Here is a 16,599-nt window from a genome sequence, read left to right as displayed (position 1 = left end):
CCTCGTCGTCGAGATGTTCAGAGCACACTTTTGTATCAGATGTTACTCTCAAGTCTTTATTTTGATCTTATTTTATTGTTAAAGTTCATATCTGTTTTAATGGAAACTTAAAAATCGAGACGAGACAAAATTATATTTCGGGTCTCTTTACTCATGCAGATTAAAACACAATTCGTGCATCTAGAAGTTGAAGAAATATAGCATGGATACTTAACTTCTGAAGCTTAGGGATGAAAAGACAAATCCGAATTTGTGGAAATATTGAGGCAGTTACAGACGCAATGATAATGATTCAGAGCTGATCTCCACGCTTCGTCGTAACGATGGCCGCGACTGTTGTTTACAATTTCACACCACGTGACCATTCTGTGACGTATGAGGCTAAAAAGATCCATCGGCGTTTACATCATGGAATTTCCGTAAATGATCCCTTTTCTGCTGTGACCCCTAATTTCTATTAAAAGAAGCTCAAGGAGAAACGTTTGGTCACGTTTCAGGAACAATGACTTCTCCAGCTTCAGCGATTCAAGAACTTGACTGTTTCAGCGCCTATGTTCGTCTTCCGCATTCTTCAGGTGGTGGGTTTGAGATCTACTCAAACCTACATGCTTTATTAGGTCCTCCTGAACCTCAAGATGGGTAAGCTCAAGCCTCAAGATCCTACATTAAGATTGACAACAAATATTAAAGGTCATCCACAATAAAATCAATCGGTCAGACTTCCTTCTCCTGACAATACTTCTCTATTAATAGAAAAAAATAGAATATCGCAGTTCCTTTCATGCTGAAAGGTACAAGCTCTTGCACTACTTGGTGACGATTTCGCCAGACTTCAATTCGTCTACGGCAGTTTACGTGTCGATTTGCAGGAAGTCAAATCGCGATTTAAGTCGTCTCGTGATACCGGAAATCTTTTACTTGTCGATTCACAGGAAGTCAAATTGCGGTTCAAGTCGTCTCGTGATACCAGAAATCTTTTACTTCTCGATTTACTGGAAGTCAAATCGCGGTTCAAGAGACGGTCTCCTGATACCGGAAATCTAGACTATAATTCATAATAATTCTGCTTGAAAATGTTGTTGGCTCTATTCAATTAAAAAAAAGTGAGGAACAAGGGAGCAGATTCACCGGAGGGCTTGTACGAGCAGCTAGCAGAAAAGAATCATTAACAACTCTGGTATCTTCATTGCGCTGCAAACTTTCCATTTGTGTAGTAAATGGATGATACATAAAAAAGACATGATATAGCATGCGCCCTGCGCCGATAGTGCCACGGCTTGCACATCTAAAGAAAATTAATTTAAGGTAAAGTTACTTTAATGATTCAACCATTGACCCATACGGGTATGAGGAAGCAAAATACGAAAAGTGAAACCACCACACGTTCAGATATCTGACTTTAAGGAAACAATGACCTTTGCTGAGTTTCAGTGACCTAAAGCGTTGTTTATCAAAATGTGGATCGAGGAAATAGCAATACCGGCAACATTCCGTCGCGTTTCCGACTGTGGTTAAGGTATAAAAACGATCGTCTCGTAGAAGGAATAGTAGGAAAAGTGGATTCAGTCGCACTGGTGTTTACGAAAGAATTTGAAGAAGAACATTTTAAACATAACGAGGTGAGCTGAACTGATAGTCAATGTACCATCCTGTTTGAAATCTTTTATATTGTCACTTCTTTCGTCAGTATAAAGTTGTAGAATACTTGAACGTATTCAAGTAGTCTTTACTTATTTCTTGGTGACACCTTATGGTTTGACAGGATGTCTTCATGTCTGTTTGTCCTTCTGGTCCTGTGCTTCCTTGTCTATTCGTCTCAAGCCTCACCTGTTTACAAAAAGGTAACTTGTTCAATCATAAAACTTTACAGAAATGTTTTTAAAGTAGCAACCGTTCGAAGCGAACATCTCAATTATTTCTGCCAATGACAAAACACTGGTGTGACTAATTTACCTCTAAGGCTTTTTGCTGAATTGTAATGCGTTCAGTTCTAAATTATGTTGTCTTGATTTTCATCATGATCAGCTCGTGGATGTCGAGGAATATCGTCTCCATATTCATGAATCTGGAGAAGATTTCAACGAGACGCTTAGAATTGACGAGGAGGAACAAACGGAACTGTTCAAGGTTCCAGCCCACAGAAATATTGAAAAGTCTGATATAATGTTTGACTTTAAAATGGTAAGTAATCAGACTTCCCTAAGCAACAGTGTCCTGAGTCTCGGAGCGTTGTCTCTTACTTTCCTTGAGATTGAATGAATTTCATTTCACAACACTGCAAACTTGCTTCCAATCGGTTGGGAACATTATTGTTGTCATGTGATGAAAACAACTTGGGGGAATTTAGCCGGTTGACTGGGGCTGGGGATGAAGTCGCAAGTCACGAAGAAAGAGGACGGAAAGAAACAACTTTTGTTAGCGTGTGACTCAGACTCATTTCCACATACTTGTCTAAGCAATTTAGATGATGTTATACGTATTATTTGAAAGTATTGACTCTTAGTCGCCATATACTATTTTATTAACCATCAAAATCCTTGTTTCTCTCCCCACAGAATGCAACAATGATTCATTTTCCACTCAAGGGCTTGTGCTTTCTTCTTCCACTGACACGCAGTCAGCCTACACCAAGAAATCTTGCCACGAACTTGCATCAGGTTAGTCAAAATGATCGAAAAGACAAACAAACAAACACTAAATTATGAAAAAGAGGAAAAACTCCTACTTAAGTTTTGCTTTACGCGGTACGCCGTAAGTTGCACTTTTTTTCGTTGATCAGGGTATGTTTTGGTTTGTTCTAGGTTTCCAGCGAAGAAGTCACGACACATAAAGAAACCGTTAGAATTGGTAAAGAAATTACCGACCGTTCGATCCTAAGTGACAGCACAGCAAGACTTTGCTCCAAATCCCGGATCTTCCGTGTAACAGAAATACCGAGCGAAGTTGACGTCACAAAAATGAATCCACCTGCTATACGTGAGTTAACTTTATAATTATGCGATACCATGGGCATGAAAATCTTTCAAAACTTTATCAAGGCTTAATTATTAAACTCGAAGTACATGTCTTTGGGTCACCTTTGAGTAGCTTATGAGTGAAAGAGCTAATATAATTTATCACTGAGACTCTTTTTCCCGACTTGAAAGTTCCTTTGTGTTCGTTAGAATCAAGAGCATATAAACAGTTTGTATTCTCTATCTGGAATATAAAATTTCTCGAATATCATAGCTGACAGAATTTTCCTTGAAATCAGTATGGCTATCAGAGGTTGGAAATTAAATGATGTCATATGTACCGAAGTAAAACTGAACGTTGCTGAATCTGCGTCACAGTATTTATTGAGACTCGCAAGGAACTTAAACAGTTATCCCTCGGCGGAATGTGTTTTTTTCTTGAGGGTATAACGTTTGAAGATTTATGCAGCAAAAGCCCACCTTTCAAGGGAAGAAGTAGGAATAATTAAGATTATTTTTTTTATGCTTGCCATTCGCTCTGACGAAGGATCCGGACAAACGCTCGAAACGTCAGTTTTTTAAAGTTCTTAACGGTGGCCAATTTATTTTATCAGTTGATAACACTAGATTATCCTTTTTTATGGATCCCACATCAGAGCTTTTCATATTAAGCAACAAGGGCTGACCCAGAGAAAGAGAACAGGAGAACATCATTGACTACTCAATAAACCTTCTTTACTTTTATTTACAACCAGGACGAGCTCGCAGACAGAGTTATGTCTATGAACTGTGCGACGATGGATTGGACCTCCAGCAAGCGGCCGCTACTTGTCCTTTTCAATTCATACCAAAGTGCAAAGTAGAATACTTGTCGTGTGCTTGGCTTGTAAATTGTCAAGGACTGATGGGTATGGCATTTAGAAAGCGTGTTTCAGCTGATAATTATATAGCAACCAGCCGAGCTAACGTTAGGACTAATATTCACATTGGAGGCAGTAGAAAAGTCACATGCCTACCCACTCACCTACAGTACTCAATTGTTTGTTGTGGTTACTATTGTGACACTTGACTTAGATTTATAAAGCTGACAGGTCCATGTTTTCCTTATTATAAAACAACTGCTCGAAAATAAATCACTGTAAATTTCATTTGTAAATAAAGTTTTTGTTTCCAAGATCTTGTTAATGATTCTTATAAATACAACAAATTTTAGTTTACAGTGGTGAAAAGAAATGTGGTATTTAATATGGTACCTAAGTCGATTAACTCATGCTTCCCATTAGCTTTTTCAAGTTAACAGACGCTAATCCTTTTTGGGGGGGGGAGGGGGGAGTTATGAGGTCGATTCTGAAGTAAATATGATAATATGAGCACTCTGGTAAGCAGACGGCTCTTTTTATGGTCCAAAACATTTGGGGGAAGTTATGAAGTCGATACTTAAATAAATATAACAAATATACTTAGGTATGACACTCTCGTAAGAAGACAGCTCTTTTTACGATCCAAACCTTTTTCAATACCCTTTTTTTTTTCTTCCCAGTCAAACTCTGTATTTACACATTCCCCGGCGCAAACAGACACTCTCGTAAGCGGACGCAGACACTTTTAAAAGGAAAAATTGGATTTTTCTTTCGTTTATGTTCTCTACCAAGTGGACACCCTAAGCATAATAAGTGACTCTAGGCAATGCAATTTGTCTTTAATTTGCAAATCAAAAAGAGTATAATCTTTGACAGAGCAACAAAACGGAGAGGACCGGTTTTTGTTAATCCCCATTTGCCCGCAGGAAAGCAAGCTATCCGTTCGTTTGACAAGAACAAAAGTCCGATATAACATTTGTAGTGGTCCTGTTCGTCATGGTCTACTTTCCTTTCATTTCAGGATTGCACGCGATTAAAAAAAATTTCTTGTTGAAATATGTTAGCAGGTGTGATCGGCACATCATGAAACTCTGAAGAAAAATTTCTTCTTTGAAGAGAGATTGTAACCAAATGTATCGCCTCTTTTTCCCTCTTGGTTCTAAGTTCTCACCATCATACTTGGTACCACTTAGACTCAATGTTGAAAAGTCTTCCTTACATGTACATCCCTGTCAGGGATGCGCTTTCAAGATGCAAATATTTTGTTTTTCGAGGGATGGGTCCGCAAAGCTTAAGGTAGCTAAAACCAAACTCTGGAGGGAACTGCAGGACTATCAGCCAATATGAATTTGAAGTTTGTGTCCCTGCCTGATTTCAGAGATTTTGGTGTGGTCTATAAACCGTATTATTATATGGCAAGGTAGCCCTGGGTCTTACTGTGGTTGGTTCTTAATCGGTCGGGATTTTGCCATCCAAAACGGTCATAAACCGTGTATATATATTCTCGAAAACCGACAAAATCAAAATTTGTAGCTAAAAAATTGCGAAAAAGAAACCCGTAAATATCATTCTCATTCTCTGTAAGAAAAAAAAAAACTGGGAAACAAGTCATGCAAATTTTATCATGATCTGGAAACCTCTGAAAGAAGCAAAGGCGAAAGCCAAGAGGCAATTTACGATTTAATCAACGAACAGAAAGGCTTTGAGACCAGCAAGAAGATGCTTAATGATATGAACACTCTTATCCACTACATAGATGCAAATGAAATGAAAAGCCAAAGAATTAAAGCCCTAACTGCATCCGACCTTGACCACCTTTGTCGATTTTTTTTTTCATGAAAATACGCAGGAAAAATGGAGAAGAGTAAGGCAAGCCAGCAACAGTATTTTCGGTTTTCAGCGATGCTTAAACGAGAGGAAAAATTCATTTACCTAGTTAAGAACAACGAGTTTGAAAAATCAAGAATTGTAAGCTGCGAATCGGAGTACAAGTATAAGGCGCTTAGGCGATTGTCGAAAGCGAAGTAGATCCTCTTTTTGAAGCAGTAGAATTCGGCAATTCCAATCCAGTTAAGTCTAGTTGCACTAAATCTCGGTTTCTGAGCTAAAGAAGAAAACTCTCCGTTATGATTTATTAACGCTGAAATAATTTCTTTTCAAACTCATGGAAGCTTTGTCTTTTCGAGTTGCTCACGTCATCAAAAACATGTCACGGTGGAAACCCTTTAGAATTCAAGAGACCGGAAGTGCTTTTTGTATGTAAAATAAACAAGTTTGGTACGAGTGCCATTTGATAAATTACCTACTAAACGTGCTTGCTCAAGCCCTACTGGGGAATGTTGGCTCTCGGTTGCTTTTAGTACTTCAACGACCTCGGGCCATATTTCCCAGTACGGCCCTTGCGCTTAGTTAGTACGAAGTTAATATTGATCTCGAACTGCCGTTTTTCTGAGATAAGGTTTCATATGAATTAAAAGCTCATGAGTGTAAATTGAAAATATCAGTCAATCATGCATATTATCAAAGATTTGATAGTGGGAAGATGTTTAAAATAGCAGTACTTTCAAGACATAGCTAAAGATATATTATTAACCTCAACTGTGCAAATTTCTTAACATGCAAAGAGTATAAGAACGATTCTTATCAAAATTTAAAAACCTTTGAAAGCACTGTCTAACACATACCGAGGCATTGAGCTTTTACTCTACATTCAAATTTTGATTTCAGTTTTAGATTAGATAACTCAAGATTATCTTTACAACATAATCTTTGAATCAGCCCCTTTATGTAAATAACGTACCGAAATCCTTCTCTTGCAAATAGACGTTTAACGCCTTAGCAATATACCAACGTTACCCAAATTGCGGTACCCTTTGAACGGTCATATTTAACTTTTTTTATCAGTTGATCCAATCCATACAATAGTGGTTTCAGGCTTCTTCAACATTCCATTTTTCCACGAGAATTGTCTCCTCAATCGCTTGATGTACATTGTGAACGTGGAATAATATGATCCGACAAAATGATCTGCATAAGCGCAAATTAGCTGCTCGCACAAGCCCAGTATGTCTTGAACAATAGCAGGACCTTCATTTTCAAAGCGTAGCTCATTGAGAAAATCCTCAGGAAAAAATAAATTATATCCTTCGTCACTGAAGGGCTTAAACCAATCCTTGTTTTGTTCGTCGGTTGCTATATAAAGAGTTTTAGTTAAGTTGAGAGCATTACGCGCCTTTAAACGATTTAGCCAGAATTCTTGCTTCACGCCAGAGCTGGAAGGATGATCTGTCCTTCGAACGTGAATTGCGCTGAAAGGGCGACCTATCATTTGCAAGACTGTCTTGACCCGTTTGCGAATATCGGGCGCAAAATGAATAAATCTCATTATCCAATCATGAATGCTTAAAACAGCATGCTTATCGGAAAATAACAATTCCCTGTTGTACAAAGATCCTTCGGAAAAATATAGCATTTCTTCCTGTTTGTCCGACAGTTCGTCCCTTATTCCCCACACAGGTCGAAAACTTGAATTGCCAAACTGTTTCAATTCTTGCCTGCAGATTCGACGATAAAGGGGTAGGTCACCAGGATTTGGCAAATTCGAGTTTATGTGCTGTTGGAGAAGAGTCCATTTTTCATTATCCGTCTTTTTGGGAATCGCATCAACCCAAATCCCTACCAGACCGTTGTGACAAACTTGTCTCCAGGTTAAGTGATGGTAGTCTTTTACGAACTGTTGATGACTAGAAATGACTTCCTTGACGGGAAGTAGTTTAGACAACTCTTTCAGGTCAATGACTTTAGACAGTGGTAGCAACTTGTTTGCGGGTAGCATGTTGTATACTTCATAACCAGCAGATATCTTTCGACTTCTCTTCAAGCGAAGTATTTCCTGGTGTGGAGCTAATGGATGAACTATAAGAGTTCTGTTTAACAGCTTGGCTAAAATAACCGCATTTTCGAAAGCGACGCGCTGGTTATTCCATCCCCCACCAGGAGGTTGATAAGACAAATATTTCACTCCTTGGTTGTTTTCACATACGAATCGCCCGTTGATATACACGCGTTGTTTAGATAAACACATTATTTCGTAGTCTAAAGATCTTCTCCACTGACTTGAAGAATTGAGTCGAAATTTCATCATAATGATAGTCACGAAAATTAGACAAACAAAAGTACAACACATGAACTTAACTCTCATAATCATTCCCATCACAGTATAGTGATCTTTAAGGATGAAAATTTTCAGTTTACGCATCACGTATCGAAGTATGGCAATAAACCAAGCGAGGTAACACCTGTTTGCTGTCCTGAACGAACGAAGCAGAACATTTTGGTTTGTAAACAACGGTAAATAGGCAGGCCTGGTTTGTTTCCTCTCCATTTGAAATGCTTTGTGGTTTTTAAGAGAAACAAGCAAAGAAGAGTCATCGAACAATGACCTCATTTCACAGACGGTTGCCTTTTGGCCACCTAACTCTGGTGGCGAATTTGTTCTTCGTGAATCAGTTAGACCAATAATAACAGGTAATATTCTCACGAATAACTTTCCAGCAATTCGTGAGAAAACCAGGCTCGGTGACCAACCAGTCCTTACAGAAAAAATGCAATCAAAGCGCACCTGCTTCGACGGCGCTGGGAAATGCCCCCCCCCCCCCCCCTCATGCTTTTTGGTACTGTTTGAGTTTTACCGAGCAATGATCTATGAGGAAACATTTTTGAGGTGTTGCAAATTTTATTTAGACTGTGGATGATGAAAAATGAGTTTATCCTCTGATGTAAACTTCCAACAAACAAAGGCTGTAAATAAAGAAAAAAATGAGCCAGTTTTGAGGGAAATACTTCATAACGTTTACGGAATGCGAAAATTTCAAACTTTTCGCCCTAAATTGTAATCTCAGGTTGACATAACACTTATCAACCCAAGCTCGAGCAAAGTGTCAAAATGACAGGAGCCTAGTGTCAAAACTCGGACACTGGAGTTTAAAGGGGATAAGTTTCTAAAGAAACTGTGGTGCTGTGTCGGTGGGAGAGTATAACAAGATAATTTTGCAATTGGTTATATCAACTGAGTTGATAATGTTAATTGGCCACTGTAAAGAGTTTCAAAGCTAATGTTTCGAACGTTAGCCCTAAGCTCTAGGGTTTAAAATCAGACACTTATGTTTGAAAGTCGGACACAAGTGTCCAAAACTGGACCTGGTATCTTAAGTCAGACACCTATTGTAACCAACGCACCAGCAATAAATTTAAGTGGAGTTTAATTTCCTGACGACTCGACCGAAATCTCCTATTTACATGCCATTGCCAGTGTTTTCTAACGATTTTGGAATGCGGCTGCATTAGAACGTACTTAAGATTACCTTTTAACTCGAGCTTACACTTTTTCTATTCGCGTGATCCGCGCGAAAGTCAAACGTATATGGATAGCCGCGCGGACTGGGGCAGGTAGATTGGTTTCTACACTTATGTTTAAAATCGGACACTGGTGTTTGGAATGGGACAAAAATCTTCAAAATCGGACACTAGTGTCCATGGTCTAAAATCAGACACTTATGTAAAAAATTGGAATGGTGTCCAAAATCGGATACTACTCTCCAAAATCCTACACTAGCGTTGAAAATGGCACAACAGTTGAACATTGATGCCTAAAATCAGATACTATAAACTTTTTGTCTCAAATGTGACATTGGTGTCTACAATCGAACACTAGGTCGAAAAGCGGACACTGGTACACGAGTGTCTAAAACTGGACATATGCTTCCAAAATTGGACAGTCGTGTCCAAAATCGGACACTACTTTTTTAAAATCGGACGCTTGTGTCTAAAGTCGGACACTAACGTCCAAAATCGGACATAAATTTCTAGGATTGGATGGTAGTGTCTAAAATCGGAAACTATCGCTTAAAGTCGGACACTAGCGTCTAAAATCGGACATCAGTGTCCAAAAACCAACGCCTGTGTCCAAAATTTGACACTGGTATCAAAAATTGCATGCTACTCTCTAAAATCGGACACCAATGTCTGAACTCGGACACTAATTATTAAATCCATTTGGTGTCTAAAATTTGACACTTGTTTCTAAAATCGAACGCTAATGTTTCTGAAATTGGACACTAATGTCTAACATCAGAATTTAGTGTCTGAAATCGAAGGTGTCTAAAATTGGACACTTGCGTATACAATCAAACCTTAGTGTCTAAACTTGAACACTAATGTCACGACTACGCAATATTGGAAGGAGACGGCAAAAGTTAAAGATCTCACCACTTGATTGATTAATTAAGACTTCCCATGAGGCAACTCTCAAGAGGTTTTGATTTAGTCTGTAGATGAGACGCTTGTGTGTCATCTTTAAATTGAAACCTGCTAAGCACTACCTTCTTTAGATACTGTTTGGTATACTGTAATGGCAGTTTGCATCATCAGTTCTGCCACGAGGAAATTGTGTCGTGTTACCATGCAAGTTAAGCTTCTGAGCTTTACTTTCATTTGGTACAGTCAAATGATTTGACTATCGCAAAACTTGATATTAATTTTTTGCTTTCAAGTGATCGTTAAAACCAGCGGTAGTCAGCTTTTCTACGACCCAGGGCGAGCGGGTTAATCTCCTAATTACATCATTCAGTGTAAACATGTGAGGTGGTGTTCTCATGATCTCATAGCCCGGGAACATGAGAACGGCGCAAAGAGATGGTCTTTTGCGCCTCGCTAAATCTCTGTTTTGCACTTTTTGTTTTATTTTTTACAATTATTATCACTTTAGGATGCTGCTCCTGCTGGTTTGACTACTACTCTATGACAGTCGTGGAAAGAAGCAAAGAACACGATAATTGGTGAGCAACGCGAATTCTATCACAAACATAACTTTGAACCATGGTCTTCTTTGGATGCTTGGATTCATAATGGTACATCATATTAACCGCGCTTTATGTCTTAACAGTCAGATTCGAATTGAAGACGACAACGTGAAATCAATTTCCAAGTGAACATAACGATTAAGTAGCGAGGAAAACAAGGAAATTTGAAGCAGGTAATGACAGAAATATGTTTGCGCTGCTCAACAATGTCGAACCACGGAAATCGTAATTTGTTGATAATGGCGATTCCCAAGTAATCATACAAAAGGGTTGGAATGTTTCCAAGGTCAGTGAGGTTTCAGTGGTATCCATATTGTTGAGTAACGTACCTATATTTTAGAAATTATGGACACAGTCAAGATGTTACGATCCTCGTACTATTCATGGGTGAATAAGCACGATTGTTGACAGAGACTTTACCTGTAATCGATTGAACCAATGAAATCAAAATAAGCAAAAGTCCTTGTCTTGCAACCTGCTATTTTTAGTCTTGGAGACATATTTTTCCTGTTGTTAGTTTGCTGCGTCTTTTAAATTTTTTGTTTCAGGTAGCTATCAGCAATCCTTGCGAAAAAGGTGACGTTTTTCGATTAATTTATTATTGGATGTGAAAAAACTTTGCAGAAGTTTCTTCAAATTGCCTCGAAAGTCCTTTTACGCTTGTTTCCAAAAATTTTTCGCATTTGATGAAAATAGAACCGCATTTACAAATAATGACAACAACAATAGAGCAGTTTTATGCTCGTATATCAGACAAAGGATGGGCATAAACATCAAAAGCAACCCACGTGCCAAAGCAATTGCCTGAAAGACTCTCTATTATCCACGAGCAGAGCCCAATTCACAGATGAACTGTTTTTCTAGTTCTTTCTCGGATTCCAGGGAATGGGAGTAATGCAAAAATAACTTGACTGTGATACTCAGGAAAAAAACTTATATGAGGCACGTTCCATTAGTTTCATCCTTAGTGGATCTGAGAGCATCCCACAAGCACTAATTACAGATCTGAAGCCAATTGGCGTATCTTGCTGGCGCTGCGGTAAACGAAGTTACAAATTAGCGTGGCGTGCGTTTGAGGATTACCCTGGGGTAGTAAGAAAGGGGGGCGGGGGGGGGAGGGTTAATTAAGATAGCATTCGTATGCCAAAAGGGGGCAATGCAAATAATGCGATGTTTTTAATCCAGGAGTCACGGGTTTTTATATTCCAGAACATGACGACTGAAATGATAACTTTGGTTAATATACATGTAGATTATTTAGCTTGTTCGTTTTGAGGTTATTCAGGCTTAGAGCCTTTGCAAGAAACCATACAAAATAATAATAAAAACTCAGATTAAATTATAACTTAAATTTAGGGTTTAACAGGCTTCTAGAAAATTTCCAACATGACATTTTATTGCCAACTTTCCAGTGTTTTTTTAATTGTCCTAAGACAGAAACAGGTCAGGTTTGCCTTATCTCTAGACAGGGTCGATTGAGCAAAGTCATCAATGTTTATGGTTAATGATCGATTTGATAGAAGTTACTGTTAAGTGGAGAGTGTTCTTTCTTTCTTACTTCATCGGAGATGAAAAAATATCCTCAACTAGTTAAAAGAAAAGCCCTTTTACGAGCTAGGTAATCAGGCAAAATTTGTTTGCTAATTAGACCATATTATGGTCTACTTGAGGAACAAATTTTGCCTCAGTTATTATTTGAGAAAATTTCCTCATGGATACTCAGCTAAGATGTCAGCAAAATTATGAAAAAGTCACAATAAAAGATTTCAGCTCTCTTTTAGAGTTGAACGATACACGTTCTTGAAATTCAGTCCGGACGGACCACAGTGATCATATGGGGAAATGTTTTAGCTTGCATGGTTACCGAGACCTTAGACGCAGAAGCTGTCATCTCGGTAATAGGAATGACCCACCTTTGGTGAAGCATTTGCAAAAAGAGAGAGTGGATTGGCGAGATCTCTGAAAGTAGGATTGCTATGTTTACAAAGTTTATACAAAGAGATCCTTAAAGGAAAATTGATATTTGTAGAATATTTAATTTATTTCATCATTTCTGAGATTGGAAACATTGTGACCACCTATCGAGACACACTGACACCACCTGTTAAGGCTTCGCTCGTATCCATGTACCTTAAAACAGTGGAACAATCGCTCAAATGGAAATAACAAAACACCATTTAAGTTTCCAAGCTTTAAACGATCGAAATCACCACCGAAAATGATGGCAAAAAAAGGTGTGTTATCTACTAACAGTGATTTGTGAAGCTTTTGTGGTTGTTTGCACCATCGTTTACATGTGGTTTTATGAAACAATCAGTCAGGCTGGTCTTAATTAATTTTAGCCCCGACTCGCTTATTCAGGTGTCTAGTCTTAAATTATTACAATATTATTCCTTTATCTTCTACTGCACTTTATCTCGACTTAATTTTTCATTTTTGATTAAAGTCAATTTCTTACGATTTGCTTACCTAAACACGTAAAGAAAAAACTGCAACATTTCTATTGTCAGTAAAATGTACTTATAATAACAACGTATTGTTCACTTTAATTTGCTAAGCGACGGATTCAAGCTTTGTGTGCTCATCCTTTGTTTATCCATAAGATTGATGTTTAAGTTTTGTTAATAGTTACTTTCGTTGATTTTTTTTCTTATCCTTTTTTTTTCTGGGTTTATAAGGGGCCATGACTCATGAGCAATGAAATGGTGTATCTATGCTCTGTGCTATGCATTGTCATCAATTAAATTCAAAAACGATATATCATGTGGTTTTCTTTTCCATTTGTAATTTTTTTCGACTTCATGCATCTATTTTTAAAGTAATCTTGATGCAAATTATTTTTTTCGAGGTAAAATCAAACGTAATTATCTAAAAGAGAACTATCTCGAAGACTATAGTTCCTTACGTTAAGGCACGGTAACAATATACAAATAAATATTAAATGATGCTTTAAAATCACGCAAGATTTGAACAGAAACAGCTTCACAGAGGGTTCTACAGACTAAAAAAAATTTGCATATCTTTGTTGTAGATTGCATTCACTGCTCTAGCGCGAGAACTGGAGTAACACACAGGACGAAGCATTGCAAGAGAAGGACATCATCTGATAATCTGATTCTCCTTTGTTCTCTATATGCCCTGTGCTTGATAAAATCTGTGGCGCATGCGCATCACTGGATACCGAAGAGAAACGAAATGAACCACTATGTTCACGTTGGACCAGCACATATTGTAAAACGACAAGCATTTTCGCAGAAAATGCGCTTCGAAGTTGTATATGACGATAGTATTGGGGATTTGGACGAGGAAAAGTACGGTTTAATTACAGGAAAACTCATTCCAGAGGCAGTAGATTATTTCCATGAAGCTTTCAGCGTAAAGCCAACTAAACAAGCTATAAAGTTACAACGGACGTGTCAAAATAATGCTTACTTTCTGAAAAACCTAAAAGGAGACTCTGCAGGCGATATTCAGTTTTGTAAGCTAAATTGTGTTAACACGCAGTGCGGGCCTGTGAACGTGCCTGCCGACCACCTAGATCAATGTCGCGTGTGTGATAAGGATGGTGTCAAGTGTTTCAATGTCCCGGGTGAGGAGTGGGAGTCAGGAATGGGTGTAGAGTCACGTGATTTTATACTGTACGTGTCTTGCATACAAACGGACCACTGCAATGCGGCAAATGCAGTAGCGTACGCATCCTATTGTCAACAGGAGCATGCACTCGACAGACCTGTTGCTGGGTTTGCTAATATCTGCCCTAAACGCTTAGATACGGATCCCAGACACTACCCGAATTTGCTGTCTACTGTAAAGCATGAAATATTCCACGCTCTGGGATTCAGTGCGGGACTTTTCGCGTTTTACAGAAATGAGCACGGTGTGCCATACACGCCGAGAGAAAAACACGGTCTACCTCCGTACAACGAGAAATACGGTTTGTATCAATGGAGCCCCAAAATAGTTCAAAGAATAGAACGAAAGCAATGGGCGACGCGGCACGGAGACGTGTCACATCAGGTTCACATGATTGTGACGCCACGAGTAAAGCAAGAAGTACGAAGGCATTTTAACTGCCCGAGTTTGGAAGGAGCCGAGATCGAAAACCAGGGCGGTATAGGAACAGAATACACTCACTGGGAAAAGCGTTTATTTGAGAACGAAGCCATGACAGGTACTTACACGCAAAATCCTGTTTTCTCGAGGATAACCTTTGCTCTTATGGAAGATACAGGCTGGTATAAACCAAACTACAGCCTAGCGGATGAACTCGATTGGGGAAAGGGACTCGGTTGTCTTTTTACCAAAGCGAGCTGTAAAACATGGATGGAGAAACACCTACGAGAAAAGCTACCTGCGGTGCCTTTCTGCTACGCCATCAAGAAAACTCCTCTGCACATGCGGTGTACCCACAGTAAGCTGTCGGTAGCTTTGTGTAACCTTCGTAAGTACGGCCGGGCCATACCAGAAGAGTATCAATATTTTAATCATCTACCAATCAGCGAAACAAGCCCAGGCTTAGGAGAGCTCGGCAGTGCGCGCGGCGTGGTTATTCGAGACACCGCGTGGTACGGTGGCGCTGTTCCATTAGCAGACTACTGCCCGTTCTATCAGAAATTCACTTTAACCGAAACGGATGGCGCAAAACGTGAAACAACGTGCACAGTGCCAGAGAACGCGCCCGCCCGCCTTGATAACTACGCTTTGGAACATTACGGTCCAAGCGCGAAGTGCGTCGAACAAGGTCGCGCGTGGTTGGCCAAGAAGGGATTTTTAACAAGAACAATGGTGGATTGGGGAAGCGGATGTTACAGGTTCCATTGCGACGGAGGATTGCAGGTGGAGGTTGGAGGGGAGTTTTACACTTGTCATCGCAAGGGACAACATCTTGAAATTCTTGGCTCCCTGAACGACTGGAAGATTAATGGCTCACTGATTTGTCCCTCTTGCGAAGAATTCTGCGGCGTCCATAAAGGCTGTCCACAGGAAATGAAAAGTTCTTCCGAAGGGATTGCGTTTGTTGAAGGAGAGAGACCAAACCGTAGAAACAATGCTCACAGTTTTAGGATATCGACCTCAGAACTAATTTATTTCTTAATTTCAAGAGTCTTTTTAATTTTTACCGTGATGGGGTGTTTTGTTCCCGCTTTTCATTTCTTAGATATTTTTGTCTGAAAAAAGTTTGTTAACTCGGAGATAGGAAAGTAAAATCTGTTCAAAGAACCAAGTTTTATCAAAGCACTTGTTATTTTCATTATTAGCCACTTTGTGATGCTCCAATGGTCTATACCACACATTTTATCCTTTGAATAAGCTGGATCCATCTCAAGGGATTTTTAGATTCAACTTAACCAGTCTCCCTGAAATAATGTCACGTGCACATAGCGTGTTGCCCAAATGTTTTGGTGTAGAACGACGGGATGCCACTTGGGACATCCACATGACCAAATTCGCCGCACCTGATTGGATATCTTAGATCACTGAAAACGGGATTGATCCTAGGAGTTATTTCAAGGACCATCCTCAACATGGATCGTGCATGAGAATCGTGAAAAATTCAATCTGTCAGCCTGGAAAACAATAGTTTCATAAAACGTTTGTTACTGCAAAGAAAATCAGATCACATTCGATGTAAATAGAGCCTGAAGATCACGCTAAAGTAACCGGTAGTTGACATGCTTTCCCTTCCCTCCGTCAAGCTTACGCGCTCGTCTTTAGCCCCCCCCCCCCCTTCCCTCCCCTGCCCTACTCAAAATTTGGCTGGGTAGGATGAGAGGAATGCAAATTTTTCATAGTCGAATTTAAAAATGTTCTGTATCCTTTTAGGATTACATAGTAACGAGAGTTTTCTTGATTCTTATTTTCAAATAAACAAACGGGATAAGATCTCACAGAATATAGATCATCCATTAAATGAAAGCGTGGCAG

The 16,599-nt window shown here is 39.2% G+C and overlaps 3 protein-coding genes across 4 annotated transcripts; 2 read left to right on the top strand and 1 right to left on the bottom strand.

The window, feature by feature from the left end:
* The first annotated feature begins 979 nt into the window (after positions 1-979).
* On the top strand, positions 980-4,128 carry LOC149038315 (uncharacterized). Its single transcript, XM_089187297.1, has 6 exons — positions 980-1,619; positions 1,763-1,841; positions 2,026-2,181; positions 2,556-2,657; positions 2,802-2,976; positions 3,710-4,128. The coding sequence occupies exons 2-6, from the start codon at positions 1,764-1,766 to the stop codon at positions 4,021-4,023; spliced, it is 825 nt and encodes a 274-aa protein (XP_089043423.1). The 5' UTR covers positions 980-1,619; position 1,763; the 3' UTR covers positions 4,024-4,128.
* Positions 4,129-6,064: 1,936 nt separating this feature from the next.
* On the bottom strand, positions 6,065-8,362 carry LOC113678377 (uncharacterized). The gene has a single exon (XM_027195258.2). The coding sequence runs from the start codon at positions 8,259-8,261 to the stop codon at positions 6,702-6,704; it is 1,560 nt and encodes a 519-aa protein (XP_027051059.2). The 5' UTR covers positions 8,262-8,362; the 3' UTR covers positions 6,065-6,701.
* A 2,091-nt stretch (positions 8,363-10,453) lies between these two features.
* LOC113678279 (leishmanolysin-like peptidase) lies at positions 10,454-15,891 on the top strand. Of its 2 annotated transcripts, XM_089187296.1 has the most exons (3): positions 10,454-10,650; positions 10,758-10,847; positions 13,706-15,891. In XM_089187296.1, the coding sequence occupies exon 3, from the start codon at positions 13,870-13,872 to the stop codon at positions 15,844-15,846; it is 1,977 nt and encodes a 658-aa protein (XP_089043422.1). In that variant the 5' UTR covers positions 10,454-10,650; positions 10,758-10,847; positions 13,706-13,869; the 3' UTR covers positions 15,847-15,891. The 2 variants fall into 2 exon arrangements, with proteins under 2 accessions (XP_089043422.1, XP_027050958.2); XM_027195157.2 differs by lacking the exons at positions 10,454-10,650; positions 10,758-10,847 and adding an exon at positions 12,771-12,908.
* The last annotated feature ends 708 nt before the right edge of the window (positions 15,892-16,599 follow it).

Source organism: Pocillopora damicornis, chromosome 11, assembly GCF_964200805.1.
Source record: "Pocillopora damicornis chromosome 11, jaPocDami1.2, whole genome shotgun sequence".
In the NCBI taxonomy this organism is placed as follows: Eukaryota; Metazoa; Cnidaria; class Anthozoa; order Scleractinia; family Pocilloporidae; genus Pocillopora; species Pocillopora damicornis.
The sequence above is the reverse complement of the archived record's forward strand: the minus strand, read 5'-3'. Positions and strand labels throughout refer to the sequence as shown.